The sequence below is a fragment of the Amblyomma maculatum genome, chromosome 9 (genome assembly GCF_055883805.1).
Source record: "Amblyomma maculatum isolate TAMU_Amacu chromosome 9, ASM5588380v1, whole genome shotgun sequence".
Lineage (NCBI taxonomy): Eukaryota > Metazoa > Arthropoda > Arachnida > Ixodida > Ixodidae > Amblyomma > Amblyomma maculatum.
This window is the reverse complement of record NC_139352.1, coordinates 114,604,017-114,620,675: the sequence shown is the minus strand read 5'-3', so window position 1 is coordinate 114,620,675 and position 16,659 is coordinate 114,604,017. Positions and strand designations below refer to the sequence as shown.

At 43.5% G+C, this 16,659-nt stretch overlaps 1 protein-coding gene across 1 annotated transcript in view; it reads right to left on the bottom strand.

The window, feature by feature from the left end:
- The window catches only part of LOC146180190 (uncharacterized), a 39,821-nt gene extending 24,230 nt beyond the window's left edge, over nt 1-15,591 (bottom strand). The window contains exon 1 of the mRNA XM_084580343.1: nt 14,993-15,591. Within this exon, the coding sequence (XP_084436469.1) occupies nt 14,993-15,591 (599 nt within the window). The remainder of the gene's footprint in view (nt 1-14,992) is intronic.
- Between the last annotated feature and the right edge of the window lie 1,068 nt (nt 15,592-16,659).

Genomic DNA, 16,659 nt, shown 5'->3' with positions numbered 1-16,659 from the left:
AATTACCAGCGCACGATTTAGCGTCGTTGAATAGGCAAGTGGCGCGGTAAAAAAGTGACGAGGCCCATGACAGCGTCTACTTGATGGAGCTGGCTGCCTGCGGCGGACTGCCATCGGGTTCTAAGTTTTTTCGGGCATAAAGATTGCCGAATATAGAAAAGGATGTCGGAGAAGTTCTCTTTTCTTAGAGAACATCACAGTAGTAATTCTGCAGGTAGACAACGAGGGAGGGTTTGGCGTTTTATCTTCCGGGATGTACCCCGACATGGCTAGTGAAGCTGCCAGAAAGAACTTCGCTCCCGAGAAGATGAAGGCGTCTAAGCTAAATGTCCAAGCTATAGAATTGTGCAAGGACTTGGCTTCAGATTGACTGTCAGATCTGTCAGTAGTTGTAAGCGCTCTAGCCTAGAACTATTTTTCACTGTAAACACGCACAAAACTGAAAAGCCGTTTTGTTGCATTGTGAGCGAAATGGGTACGTGCAAATGGGAAATTGGCACTTTTCTGCACAGGTTCTTAAAGACTTTGGTGTTACAAGAGCCTTTCGCAGAAAGAACACAAGTGATTTAGTCTCAGTCCTACAGGTTTCCTCAGCGGCGTTTTAGGTGTCTCATTTGACATAGGAAACCTATTCTTTTCTATTCCGTATAATGCGCTTTTTCATGCCGTTAGGCCTTGCATCAAAGACAACGGTGTCGTAGATTCTCAGAAAACTAACGGGATAACCCACGACACTTTTATGAAGCTGCTATATTTTTATAATGATTCTACCTTTGTATCTTTTAAAAACCAGGTTCATATTCACCGCCGGGGCATCTGTATCGGGTCTTGTGTCGCGACATTCTCACAAACTTTCTTAGCCGTCATTGATCGTGATCTGGTGAGCTGTTTGGGCGAGAAAATAATGCCTAAGGCTTTTAGGTACGTGGAAGACAGTTTGATTTTTTTTAAAGGGCAATCGGGTCTGACACACACGGACTCCATTCAAGAGGCTTTATATGTCTTTAAACGACGCGGATGGGTTTAACATTCACCTACGAGCTACCTGACCGTAATGTATTGCAGGTTTTAGATATTAACCTCACCTTAAACCCATATCACACGTTTCGGACGTACAGCAACGAGCCCACAAAGGCCTGTTGCCGTTTGAATCTTCACGTTCTAATACCTATAGTCAGACAGCCAGCTTAACCACGGTTATTGTTAACTGTTGTTATCGAACTTAGCCACGAGTATCGCGAATTGTGGTTAGTCAATGTCACGCAGGCTGTCATCGTTCTCGGTTACGGCAATTAGCGGCCCACATAGTTGTAATTGACTAACAGACGTGATCAATCGACAGGACAAGCAGCATTTGCAAACACTTTATTTATTTGCAACGCAGTGTTTAGAAAACTTCTTCAGGCACTGAAGACCCCTCAAAAGACCTCCGGGCTGATTCTACTGTAGTGTTTATTTGCCAGGAATCCACCGATCAGCGAGTATTTCTTTCGTACTGGATTCGAGGTGAGCAGCTCCACTCGGCGGCGATGGCGCGCACTCGTTGCGGCACTTGGTATTTATTTATTTATTTATTTATTTATTTATTTATTTATTTATTTATTTATTTATTTATTTATTTATTTATTTATTTATTTATTTATTTATTTATTTATTTATTTATTTATTTATTTATTTATTTATTTATTTATTTATTTATTTATTTATTTATTTATTTATTTATTTATTTATTTATTTATTTATTTATGCTGCAATCCCAGCTTTGGGATTTTAGCAGGGTGGGAATACAAACTAAGCCGTTTAAGAAAACAGGCAAAAATAAACAATAATTACAGTGCAAGTTGAAGCTCTTCTGCACAATTAGGAATAGAACCAAACTGGTTATAGTTGGTTAGTCGTCGTTGTACCCCTATGTTGCCACCGAGACTGCGGTAACGGTAGAAAACGAGAACTATGATATGTTTCTTACGTGCTCGGCCTGGCCTGGTCGGTTAACGCTCTCGGCTGATGATCGGACGAGTAGAACTCAAGTCTGCTGCAGCTGAGGCTCTAAGGGAGCACTTCAGGTGAGGCTCAAAGGAAGTACCTTTGCAAGACAAACAGAACCACCTTTGCAGGCTGCGAGGTTCGAAACTGGGTTTGGGCCCACTGCGGAGGAGGGGCGCGCAGCGGGGTTTACGGAGCTTCTCCCAAACGCACACCCCTGTAAAAGCCGAGCACCAGGCCGGGGGACGCTTGTACCCATTTTTACCGGTGGGTGTCCGGCGGTGGGTTTTGAACTAACCACCTCCCGCAGCAGAGACGGGCGCTCTAACCTTTTAACTGTTTTTTTAAGGTTAAATAGAGAACCCTGCATGCCGATATCCTGCGGAATCTGGCTAACGCAGATACCCTGTTAACACGGGCGAGCCGATAAATGCTTTCTCCTTAAAAATCGCGTCCATAGGCACCGCAATAGGGCGCGTGCAGGCTCCAGCAGTGCCTTCGCTGCCGAACCTCCTGCAAACCGTCTGCGCCAGCACCTACGCTGGGATGCGAGCGCTACTCACAGCAGCATAGCAGCTACTGTAATAGCAGCTGCCGCTGGTGCAGCGCGGCTCACCCGATGATAGCGCCAGTGCCATGGCGTCGTTAAACTCAGTGACATCTTTATTATATAGTATGAATTAATAGGGTTGACAGAAGGGCAGTACCATGCGTAGACTATGTACTATTTCTCTGCAGCCAATTTCAAAGCGCCGTCGGCAGTGGCTTCGTTTCGAAACAAACAAGGCATATAGCGGCGACCAGGGAGTGGGCGGTCGGAACGCCGTCACCAGCAGTGCACACGGGCGGCACCGCTGCGGTACATGTGTACTTTCGTTGTGTGGCTGAAGCCAGACCTAAAATTCTTTACGTATTTTCATGTAATTAATAGTGTAAACGCTACACAAGCGATGTTGCAAACACATGACGGGGCCTGTACGCTGTGGCTGTGTAGTCGGTCGGTCGGTTATAGAAGGGCGTATAAGAGCGGTTTAAGGACTGTAAAAGCCGCCTGCTTTATGAATCGATTTTGAAACGTGATCTAAACTGCAAATAGGTAGTGTTGAAGCGGCCCACGTCGTGCGCTTTTCGCACTCGGGCTTCCAAAACAGGCTTCCCGTCCACAGATGTCACCTTAACCTCAGTTAACGCAGAAAACCGAGCTTGTCAGCTCCGTTTACGATAACCGCAGTTAGGGTGGCAACCGCAGTTTGGACAGCCATATGAGCATCTCTAACCGCGTTTACCGTAACCGCAAATTATTGTGCCCTTGTGACAAGGTTGTTGACTGTAAATTGTGCTATTCTAATGTTATGCCTGAATTAAGCAAGCCTTGCAAAAGTCATGTGTTCACCTGGTGAATGACAGCCTCAACAATCAGGTTGGCAGGTTATAGAAAGCTGATTTCCTTGTCAGTTAGAGTCCCTGTGGCAGAGAAGCTTCTGCAAATGTTGAAAGTAGGAGCACCGCTCGAAGGTGGCGATTGACCAAAGATCAGATCGGCGGTTGTACCCTATATTTATATATAGGGTATCCCGCAACCTCAAGAATGTAGCCAATCGCTACGGTGTGCCGGTGGTGTTTTGTTCACCGCGCAAGCTGCCGTCGTTGTGCCCCCGGATCGTCTCTGGGGAAAGGTGCATGCCAGAATACACGAAACGTGACGCCACTCGATATGGCAGGTGTTCAGTATAGGGTCGTAAATGAAATCCCCCTGACATGCGAAAAGGTATACATAGGCCAAACGGGTCGTTGTATAAATGAAAGACTGGGAGAGCATCGGCTTTCAATGAATTACGGGAAAGGTCCAATTTGCCCCTACATTGCGGCGCATGCTCTTCGGCTACGCCTGATAAACCATGCCAATATTTTTTATCTAAAACCAAAATCTTGTGGCGTAGTCGTGACCAGACGGCACGTGATTTGGCAGAGGCTTTTTTTATTGAAAGATCTGGTGATAGTTGCGTACGTGATGCATCTGTGAAGCTGTATAAATGTGAAAGAAAGTTGCTGGCACGTGCGCTGTAGACAATGGGATGAAAATATAAATATGTGAGTTTATTTCCTAATAAAGACAGTCGCGAGTATGAGCCCGTCCTTGTGCTCGCCCGTATCTTTATTTGCACATTTCCTTTGATAACAAAGAACAAAGACTTTACGAGGACATCAAACCGCGGCTGCAGACCCCGTGGCACTTTGTCTTTTCCTGAAGAGACCTAAAAAATTGGCTGCGGCTTAGCTTGGTTAAGCCTGCCAAATTGCGAAAGCAACGCCTTGGTTCAGCTGGTAGTTTGGACATGGTTGCCCCGTATGGCTTATGCATGAATCCACTCTGGACACAACATCGTTCTACTGTAATTTTGCTTTATTTATTCCGATGAATACGCTTTGCTCTTCTCTCTGTTCCGGCGTTTCTTCAGCACGGCGTTTTCTTCTCTTGACATTGTGTCGCTCCATACTATTCATAGTTTCTTCACCAACATCTTCGGCATTAAGAGCGTCCATGAAACTTGTCTTCGAAGTTTCACTTGGCCGTTCCGTACCAAGCGATCTTGACTGGCGTGCTCGCCAGGCTGATACATACGCACGGTGTTTAGCTCGCCGTTCGTCCCGCTCTTCGTCTGTTTCTTCGGCACGTCGCCGTCGCTTGGCCGCAGCAGATCGTTCCAGCCTCGCCTTGTATACATCATCCGACATAGCGCACTAAGAAAAGCGCAGCTGCAGCACCCCCCGTTTTATCCCGCTCTAGCGAGCGCTTTCTCTCGGCAGCGGCGCAGCCGGCCTGTGAAGCCTCACCTCCGCCATCGATGGCGAGAGCCGGAGCCCCGTCTCTCGGTCTGTCGTGACGTCACACGGTCACGTGGCGCGCAGCTGTGTGTGGAGGCGCCACGACCATCAATGGCAGAAAGTGCAAGCAGTATTGCTTTCGCAATAAAAACTATTGAAACTATCTACTAGCCTTCGATACGCATCTTATTCAGTATATGCTGCTTAAGGAAAAAGGCCCTACAAGAACATTAAGCCGCGGCTACAGAACAGGGCTAACTTGTCTTTTCCCAAAGGTGAGCCAAAAACAAATCAAATAACCTACCATCTATATTTGTAAATTCATTATATGTTTCGTTAGGTTAGTGCTATGAATAATAATGGTCCAGAGTGGATTTACAGCATCTTTGCTAATAAAACGAAAACAAATTGTTTACTCTCCTTGATGCCAGTGATCTTATAAAACATATTTCTTCCGATGTCATTATTTATCTTCAACTCTTTCTGCTCTGGTGGCATCAACTGACGCCACACAAAAAGTTTCAGTGACTTTTCAGTAACGAAAAAAGAATTTGGCAGAGGCATGTAAGACTGCATAGCGCATGCCAAAGCATTTCTGCTTGGCGTTGAAATTTGTTGGCAAATCAGCAATGGTACTTGTGAATGAGGCGCTACATAAAAGAATGGTGCACATAACTCAAAATTACACAGGGAGAACGTTTTTATTCTGTAGTCAATAAATGCATGCATGCTGTTTATATGCAATCACAAAGTCTGAAAGTCCCGTTCTCTTTCGCAGCTTTTAATAATGATGGGTTTAATAAACGAGATTTCCTCAATCGGCAGATCTGTGGCCCTGAATTTAACGTTGTAAACATGAAATTATCTTCAATAAAAGTGCAAATTGTTTTTTTTTTTTCATAGGAGGAGACTTTGTGCTTATCCGGTATCTGTCTGCGCGTTGCAAACGAGGTGCAGATACGGCCAGAGGTAGATATAGTTCATAGTTCTTGGTGGTTGTCAAACTTCTGAACCTTGCTGTTTCCGGCCGTTTTATGTAGATCTGTTAGAAAACTGACTGGTTAGGTGCCATGTAGAGCGGAAAGCGTAAGATCATCCTTGGCTGGGAATGTAGTTTAGTCCAAGGAGTCTACATGGCTAACATGAACGCATAAACGCGGACACAGAGAGAATATAAGGACACAATAAGCTCATGGCAGCTATGTATTAATGCCAATCCGCCCAGATATCTGCACTGACCAGGGATCTACACTGATTAGATTGAGGTGCGTTTTATAAGCGAGAGCCTGTGAGCTTCTGTATTACTTACGAGCAGTGAATAAGCGGTTTGAAGACGTAATCTTTACACTTGAAAATCTTCGTATCTTAAAAACGACTTCATTGTGTTACTAACTGTAAACTTGCCGTTCATCTAAGGCTTTTTTTTTTCGCACTTAGAAGAAAATGGCAGTTTTTCTCGTCTGATAGAGTTTGTATAACTATTTTTAATGTATAACTCAGTGATGGGGTCTGCCGACCATCAGTCTGACCTCAAAGCCACAGTAAAACACATGACGGGTAAAATCGTGCGACTACAACAAGAAAAAGAAATGGACATGGACAGGACAGGACATGTAGTGCGAAGAGAGGATAACCGATAGTCGCTGAGGGTAACAAACTGGATTCCAAGGGAAGGAAAGCGTAGGAGGGGGTGGCAGAAAGTTAGGTGGGCGGTTGAGATTAAGAAGTTCGCAGGGGTCAAGTGGATGCAGCTAGCACAGAACCGGGTTAAGTGGAGAAATATGGGAGAGGCCTTCGCCCTGCAGTGGGTATAGTCAGGCTGATGATGATGATGACAATGTCATGATGAAATACATGAACGAACGCTCTCAAGTGCAACTTATTTCTGGGAGTACATATGCGAAAGTACATAGTACATTTGCGGATGTACATTTCTGGAAATACATATGAAGTACATAGTATTGTTTACCTTCTGACCACTCCATGGAATATCAACCGCAAAACCTTGTTACAGCTATCCATATAAGTGCCCGCTCCCTGTGCAATAAGCACGACCTGATTTCCACATTTCTTGATGAGTTCCGGTTTACGTTTGATATTGGTTTGTTTTCGGAAACATGGTTTCACCAGACAATTAGAGAACCTTTAATATGTAGTGATGTTATCAGTGCAGTTTTGATAATATGTTGTGCCAAATGTTTCTTTTTTTTTCCTTGTTTATTTTCCTTTCTTTTTTTTCCTCTGATGGAGTACGAATGTAGCGCGTACATTGCCGCGGCTGCCGGTTGTCGCCGCACAAGCCCATTTGTGGTTTCGGCGCTTCCGTTTGTGTAGGCTGTTTTCAATATACCGAATAAATATTATTATTATTTAAAAAAAATTAATACGCTAGTTTTGGACGGAGATAAACAGTATATGCAAAATAGAACACATGCGTGGAGGCGGAGTAGCGATTTATGTAAAGCACCAGATGGCATGCGAGGTGCTTATCGAGTTCACATGTATTACGCCAGACTACGAAGCAATTTGCTTACAAAGCAACAAAAATGTATTTGCTGTAGTTTACCGTCCTTCCTCGGGTAACTGCCACCGTTTTCAGGCATCGGCATGTCGGGCAGTATGCAAATTTTTTTTAGGTTAGCAATATTACCTAATGTGGAAGAATTACTAGAGTTTGCTGCTTTCCATGAGTATCGCCTGGCCCTTAGTGGTGATATAAATATCGACCTACTAGACGACAGCTTTCATGCCCGTGAATTTGAACAAAAAAATCAAGCTACAGGTTTTTTTTAACGCCATCACGACACCCACTCGTGTAGCACCAACTAGTCAATCCCTCCTCGATGTTTTTATTTTAAATGCAGATGCTCATGTACACTTAGCCGGTACGATAGGTTGTGACATCGGCGACCACTTCCGGCCCAATATTCATCGCTTTTACAAGTTCTATTCCCCAAGAAAAAACGTGTCCTTCTCATGACGTATATCGATTCCTATCTATAAAAAATATGAATGATTTCCGTGAACGCATTTCAAATATACAGGTCTACCATCTACCAAAAAAAAATTTGTAGCCTCTGATGCATACGCTGAATTTTTATCTTTATTTACCTGCGTTTACAACACATCATTTCCCTTGAAGTGTGTAAGACAGAAGAAAAAAGATAAGAAAGCCTTGGTTGAGGCCGGAACATTTAAACATGATAGTCGAAAAAAAATGCCCTCTTCCAGGCGTTTATCCGAACGAAGGAGCCGGCAAAGCTAGAAGTTTTCAAGAAGTTCGCACCAAATGAAACACTGACTTAAGGAGGGCGAGTAAGTCTTATTACAACCATCTTTTCTGTGACAGCTCAAAGGAACACCCAGATAAAGTATGGAAAGTCCTCAACGAAGAACTAGAAAGACGGAGGGTTAAAGATAACGGAATGCAGCTGAAAGTAAATAACACAGTTCTTAAAGAAACTCCTCTAGCCGAGCATTTCGATACATACTTAGTGAATATTGTCACGTAGTGGTGACGAGGTCGACGACACAAATGAAAAAGTCGATGATTGCACTAAAGAAACTCTTTATATGGGCTGACTTGCGTCCGCAAAAGAACTAAGCAACTCGGCGGCGGCGATAGAAACAAACGTGCTCGTCGATCGTCGAACAAAGAATCCCCGTCACACTCGTCAACGCTCAATTTAAAGGCTGCCCAGAACAATCTAGATAACGTCGCAAACAGCTACCAGCACGGGCTGGAACATTGTGGAAAGACACCCGAGTGGCCGGAACCTTCGAGATAGATCTCGGTGCATCTTGCGCTACGAAAAAACTGATTAAGGTGTGACTCGCGACATTACGGAACTGATACGACATTACGGAAAGATTACGGAACTGATACGCGATCCAGAATCAGAGTGATAAGCCTGTATGCCGGCGGCTGTTGAAAAACAACAAATACAGTTTTGAAAGTTTCGCGGCAATATGGTACATGCAACAAATCTTCCAGTTGTCATGACACTTAATTACCAATGCCAAGAAACAGTATTTGTTGAACCAACTGATCAAACAGAAATCTGTAGAACATTTACGAATTTAAAAAACGGCAATTCTGCTGATACTGATGGTCTTCAGGCAAGACCCGTGAAATATGTAATTGATATTATTGCACCACATGTTGAGCACATATTTAATTTAGTTTTGGTGTCTGGTTTTTTTCCGCATAAGATTAAAATGGCGGAGGAAGGGAGCTAGAAATACGACATAAAGAATTACAGGCCCATATTTGCACTACCTGTTTTTTCGAAGGGTTTAGAGCAAATAATGTTCACATGTATCAATAATTTCTTTTCGAAGCATAATACACTCACTGAATGTCAGCATGGCTTTCGGCAAGGCAGGTCAACAGAAACAGCACTGTTCATACAAAAAGATGAGATAGCAAAAATTCAGAAGACAAGAAACTTACCTTCGGGATATTTATAGACTCCAGTAAGACCTTTGACTACCTAAACCATAGTTTATTGCTAAGTAAACTTCACACATGCGGAATTCGTGGCTGCCTCTTTCACTGTTTGAGTCATACCTTCAAAATTGGGAGCAGTGTGTTTCAATAGGAAATCACTTGTCATCTCCCAGAATAATCTCTTCCGGTGTCCCTCAAGGTAGTGTGTTGCGACCCCTTCTTTTCAACGTATGCCTTAATGACATTGTTCACCCAATCATTAAAGCTTCATTCATTCTTTATGCAGACGACACCAGCCTTTTTTATTTCTGGCAATGATACAAATGAAGTGGTCACCAAAGGGAAGGGGGCTGAACTTGTGGATTGGTCCCAAAGAAATAGATTAAAAATAAATGCAAATAAATTCAAAGCAATAATGTTCATGGCCAGAAACACACAGGTGCATGTACCACAATATATATCGCTCGGTGACTCATCCATTGATATAGTTGACAAGCATAAAATTCTTGGCGTAACATTTTCTACTCATATGACGTGGATGCATCACACTGAATGCATTTTCAAATCACTTTCATCAACCACTGGAGTGCTTTCGCGGTGTCGCCATTTTCTGCCTGAAAAAGCCAAAGTGCAAGTTTACCACGCTCTGGTTTCCTCGCACATTAACTGTTGTAAATTGGTGTGGGGAACCATCACGCAGAGGAACATTGGCAATGTATTGCTTTTACAAAAGAAAGCGTTACGTTACATTGCTAATGTATCTTGCATATACCCATCTAAAAACTATTTTCACGACACCGGATAATAAGTGTTAGAACAGTCATCAGTGTATGATTTCTGCCTTATTTACTCATTTTTGTTTGCCAGCAAAGAGCCTAAAATATTTCTTGAATCCTTATCGAACCTAAGAGAGCACAGTGGTGACCACCGTACCCGCAGCTGTGATAAGCGGCTTATTCCTCACAGTCACACTGACTACATGTTGCAGTCCCTAAAACACAGATTACCTTTTTTACTAAATAAATTTTTAAACCAACGTGTTCATTTGACGACTGCTACCCGGAGGCAAATACGCGAAATCTTTGGTACCTAACTGATGACGGCTTCTTTTGTGATGCTGAGTTGTTCCTAATAAAATTTTCTTTGTGCTGAATTTTCTTTGTTACTTTTTCTTTTTAGCGATATTTGTGATCTGCGTATGTTTTACTTGTAATCTTGACATGTACACCAAGAAAAAATGGTGATTTTTGTCTTAGATGCTAATGCACAGACATGCTTTGTATGCATGCCTTTTAAGGGCCCCAGGCACCCTCAAGCTGTTTCTCAACAGCTTTTTCATCTGGGGACCCCCAACGACATGTTGGAAATAAATGATGATGATGATATAGAAATTCATGAAAATTTGATTAAATAGCAGAAAAACGGCAATTATCAGAGGGAAAAATCACCATCAAGCAGAAATTAAAATAGAAAAAGAGGGAAGCAACGCAACACAGTTAATTCACCAATATGCACGCTAAATATGCAATTATTTATCAGTCAGCGCCACAGATGTTTACATAATGCGCATTTCAGGGAATATGCCTATGTGGAATACAATTAGCAGTAAATTGTTTATTTGCTTCTTTTATATGAAAATTATTACTTTTGCCTGCAAAGGTATTCATTTTGCTTTTCCTTTGCCTCACTGACCCCATTTATGGCAACGTCTCGCCAGATTATCAAATGAGTACTCGACTAACAGTCTGCTGTTTTCCACCAAACGCTCGGTTATGCAGTGGCCGGTTTGTCTGATGCACGTAGCACAACATGACAACGGCATCTTACACACTGCGACGATGCCAAAAGCGACAAACTACGATAATTTGCTTATTGCGGCATTTGTTGTTGTTTTTTTTTTCCTTCGGTCGCTATCATCGAGCTGGCTTCGCACTATAAAACAAATTCTCGGGAATTTTAAGGGCGCAGAAACGATTACTGGGACATTATATAGCCGTGAAACATTTTTAAGCTAAAGTGACGTTCTGTGGACATACTGAACGGTTTCAAACCATCACCGTGCCTTAGTCAGGTTACTTCGCAAGGGTACAGCCTTCATCCCACTAACCAGCTTGTCACAAGTCTCTACAATACCATCCTAATGCTTGCTTGGGGTATGCTTTGCCCATAAGCGCACGTACGCATTATCGATAGGTTGTAATGAGTGAAGAAATGATTTCATGATGGCGGCTTTAAATTATGAAGTTCCAATGTCGTTTCTACTGACCATGAAATGACCAGGGGTCCAATAGTGGTTTTAAATCTGGAATGGTGCGACCAACAAAATCACAATGGTGGACTGATTCTAGAAATTGTGAGTGTCCCGTGTCTGCTTTATTTGAAGAAAACAGCGCAGGAGGCGAGACTCAGGAAGTAGACAACACGAACGCCACTAGCAACTGAGTGTATTCAAAGCGTGAGCGTATGAATACATTCCTTGTCTCGTCTCCTGCGCTATTTTCTTCAAGTATGCTCAGTCACCAACTCGCCCAGCAGCACACTTTGATGCCGTGTCTGATTACCGATAAGGCAAAATTAAGACCTTCACTGCACTCCTTGAATGCGTTGAAGGCGTCTGGGGTCAAGATAATGCAAAGTAAAACACAAATTTGTCTTCCGCATGCCTATAGCTATAGCGTCGACTACTCTCTTCGAGCCAGACCAAAATATATTGTTACGTAACAATATTATGAAAACGTTACGGTATGGTGCTCCTAGTGAGTTTCTATGTGACTGAATATTCAGGGGTATTTTCTAAAGTATGTTACTGGTGTAATTAAAACAGGTTAGTAACAGCAAACAGTAATAGTGTTGGCGGAAAGGGCGACACAGGTGTCGAGTTACATATATAAGAGCACATAGGTTTATCACCATGTTAATCTAACACTTCTGAGTGCTTTGGAATAGTGTTCATTTAACCCGCATTAACTCGCATACAGAACAATGCGCTTGGAGGTTTGGAAAAGGTGGGCTGTCTTTTATTTTACTTTATTTAACTCCTATGCCATGATATTTGTGACGAAAACTCAGTGAAGAGCAAAGCATTCAGGAGCTTTGGGAGGGTTTTACAGTCAATTTTTTTTTTTACCTTTCAAATTGTTTTCTTTCTGAGCAAACATCTGATCAGAACTACGATGCATAAGATATGAAAGCAAAAGGTTGGACAGCGTCTCATGCATGCTGCGCTTCTCGGGGCATGACCACCTTAACGCCGCCGCAGACACAACACTCTTAATCATGTAGTGATGATGCCATTTACTGACAAAAAAAAAACATTCTCGCATTGTTTAGAGTGTTGCAGGGGATGTAATTGTTCTTGCAAGTAATAAAAGCGGTCAAGCACAGTGTAGGCCATTCCAACCACCTCCCTTCCACCCTGAGAGCTGAAAAACAAGAGCAGACGTGCGGTGCCGGACGGAAATTGCCGTTGGAATCGCAAAACTGCATGACTCATGAAGCCTGGCAGCACCACGGCGTTTTTTTCCCTACTTAAGGCAGGTGCTTGTAGTATACACCCATGATACAAGGCAAAGTGAACCCCGCGTTACCTGAAAATTTGAGGCACCGCAGAAAGTGAAGTCATGAAAAGATTTATGTATCCGAGATGCGCTGCGAAAAGCGGGGCGGCAGTCTCGTGTCATTACTGTGATTAATTTTGACGCCAAATAGCGACAGCGATATTGTATCGAATGGTTGGCATAGAGACGGGCACACTCCTGCTATTCGCTGCAGGCATCGGTAACGCGTGATATGAGAGCGAGCCCCGTGATGTTTATTGTGCGACTGGACCATGCGAGTGTGGCTGGCTCCAAAAACAATGGCATTACTGTCTATTTATTATCGCTTCTCTATGCCCCGAGGGCAGCGACAGATTGAAAGGGTGGTCGTGAGGTCACTTGCCAGCCAATCCTTTTATCGAGTGGCCGCATTGCGGTCGGCCCACGTGCGAAACCGGTTTATTACCTTTAATAATGTGGGCATCATGATCATTGAGAGCTGCTTTAAGAATATAATTATTCATTTATTATTATTTATTGTTCTAAAATTTATAGGGCTCATCATACTTTGCACTTAACAAAATTTGATACACATTTGATTTACGAGAAAGGTGAAGTTTTCAGCTCCTAGCTTATTTGTTATTCATTAACGCTCGTTTAGGTCCATCATTCCTTAATAAATGAGAAATAAATATTCCGCCTTAGTTCCGAAAGTAAACGCTTTATTATTGCACCTGAATGTCCATCAAATGGCCAATGCTAGATATGTTTTGTAGAATTGGGCAATTTCCTACCACGTAGGAAAAGTAAAACAGCTCCAGCAGCATAGTTGAGTATAGTTCAAGTTCCTGCAATCTGTTTTTTTTTTTTTTTTTTGCATTGCAATAAAACTCAGACGCTGCATAGTTTTACAAGAGAAAGAATACGACCCAGGAAAGGCGTTGCAAACAGTTGGCCTGTGCGACTAGCAGTGTGGAACATCTTTCCTTGATACTATTCTTTCTCTTTTGAAGATTTGCAGCGCCCAAGATTTAGTCCATTGCTGCCAGGGCATGCTATTTATTCGATAATAGATATTGCTAAAGCGCCCCTTAAATGCTACTTGGGGTAAAATTCTAATGCAATCAATTCATAGAGGTGGTCTTGTGAGTATTCAAATCCCATTTAAATCTTTACGTGGAGGCAATGAACTTTAAATAACTTTCAAAAGTGGTCCTGGCGACCGCTATCAGCCGAGCGGGGCGACACATCGCCGCGCGAGAGCCTTTCCACTGAAATCAGCGAGACTGCAGGGCGCTCCCGCTCATTGGATGCTTCCAAGTTAGGCAAGCGTGACTTCGTGTGGCGGGGCGCCGTCAAGACTTGCTCTCTTCTTTTTCTTCTTGAGCACCGTTGTGGGTAAAATTGAATGGGGAGGGGAGGAGCCCCATTTTTGATCGCCCTTACGTTCGACACTAAAGAAGCGACCTTAAAACTTTTTGGCGCTGCAGAGAGGATTGATGGGATACCTGTTGCTAGAGGGTGACAATAGCTTTTAATGGGCCCTTTCACAGACAATGCTAAAAGAGTGCTATACCCGAGTTTATAAGGTTCTTGCTCAATTAACTCTTAATGGCAGTTTTATTGTTTCGATATACGGTCTGCTAAACATACAGGGCAACTGTAAGTTTGATGACAAAACTTTATTAAAAGTTTTTATTTATTTATTTTTTTTTTCAGACCTTTTTCCGTGCTGAAAGGCATATACGACTCCGGCAGACATGCAATACGCCAAGGTAAGTCACATGCAAAGCAAATGGACCGATTGTCACGGGTGAGCCAAGGGTTCACCGTGAGTGGCGCACGGCACTGAATTAGAAACCACGCAGGTGCGAATCATGAAGAAAAGCGAGCAGACTGCGGTCGCCGTGCCACAACTTCAGCATAAGACACTGGAGCAGAAAGCGAGGCTTGCCTGTTCGAGACTACCTCGGCATAAGTGAGAGGAGCTGTCAGTGGAGCGCCGAAGAGGGTTGTGCAGCGAGCGGGTGAAAGCGCTTCCGTAACCTCTTCCCTTATCACGTGGCGTATCCCCGCTGCCAGTGGCGTGGGCGACTGTTGGATTGCGGGAAGCAGTGACAACTGTCGAGCAACCTCGTCCCGCACGAAATCTCTGATTTGTTCGAAAATAGCAGCACCTTCGCTGTCATCTGACCATGCCGCGATCATGTCCTTGCGTTGCCGAGTGACGGCGCGTTGCCGGCGAATCTCGTCGTAACTCTGGCACATGGTTACGACATCATATACGTTGCGGGGATTTTTGGCTATGAGCATTTGGAAAGCACCTTCATGGATGCCCTTCATAATGTGACGAATCTTGTCGCTTTCGGCCATTGAGGTGTTGACGCGACGACACAGATCTAAAACGTCCTCGATGTAACTGGTGAATGTTTCTCCAGTTTGCTGTGCCCTTTGGCGCAAACGGTGTTCCGCGCGAAGCTTGCGGACCTCTGGGCGGCCGAAGACATCCGCGAAGCTGGCTTTGAAGGAGGCCCAAGTCGGGATGTCGGCCTCGTGATTGGCGTACCATAATTTGGCGACTTGCGTTAGGTATAAGATAACGTTGTTAAGCTTTAGCACGTCGTCCCACTTATTGTGCGCGCTGACGCGTTCGTACAGCAAAAGCCAGTCTTCGACGTCTTGGCCGTCGGCACCGCTGAAGGCTGGTGGGTCTCGTTGGCGAAGCACACTAGAGTATAGAACAAAAGGGGCCGACGACTCGGGCCCAGACCTGGTGATGCCAGAGTCAGTCATTGTGGTAGGAAGACGGCGGCTGGGTTGTGAAAAATGGGAAAGAAACCTGCGACATTCAGCAAGAGGGGATTTATTTACATGCTTTATTTTAGGGGTGAAATGCAGACACTAAACAAATAAACGCACTCTCGGTCTCTTCTATCTTATTCTCACCTGTGCCACCGAGCTCGCGAGGCCACTTTCTTCACCACACTACGAAAATGTCGCTTTTGAATAACATACGGCTTAAATAATTATTGCTTTATTTATGCAGCGTTTAAGCTGACATCTGAAGTTGAAAAAAAATGTTTTATTGTAATAGTCACCTCATACACCCCGGCCATGACTTTCTCCTTCATTTTGCAATACCTTTTTTTTTTTCAGAAGTAATGGTCTTGCGAAGCGATGAAATGCCTTCGGTCAAGCTATAATACTACATCTATATATTGAAGTGCACTGGGCTGCCGGAAAGTTCCCTCTCTGTAACACAAATAGTAGAAGAAAGCGTGAAATCCAAATTTAATGTGTATGGGTATTTCACTGATTGACTTTGCACCATCTACTGAAAATGTGAAAAAAGCCTGATTTTTCACTTTGAACAGTTAGTAGATTTAAACCGTTTTCCTAATGGTTTTACATATAATACGTGCGTGCGTGCGTGTGCGTTGTGTGCGTGCGTGTGCCTGTGTGTGTGTGTGTGAGAGAGAGAGAGAGAGAGACCCAGCTAATTGTAAGTGACGTTATAAAGTTACGGTGAGCCCTAGCCCGGAGAAACCAGAAAACAACTTTTGGGAGTCGCCTGACCTAGTCTGCGGTATTTGTTGTTCGCGAACTTCATTTAATAAGTAAAAACTAATGAGCTAAATGTACATGTGTTGCTTTGAGAAAAAGCTGTCATTGTTATACTGCTAGACGTTGCTTCCAACAACTTTACGCAATGTATACTTTTTCTCGCCATAAACGATACCTGCCCCTAAAGAAAATAAATCGACTCGACGTAGCGACGAATATTGAGCATTAGCTCATTGCAAGCTACCCATTATTGGCCCTCACGCTACTTTTCAAAATGGTATAAGCTGATTCCGCAAT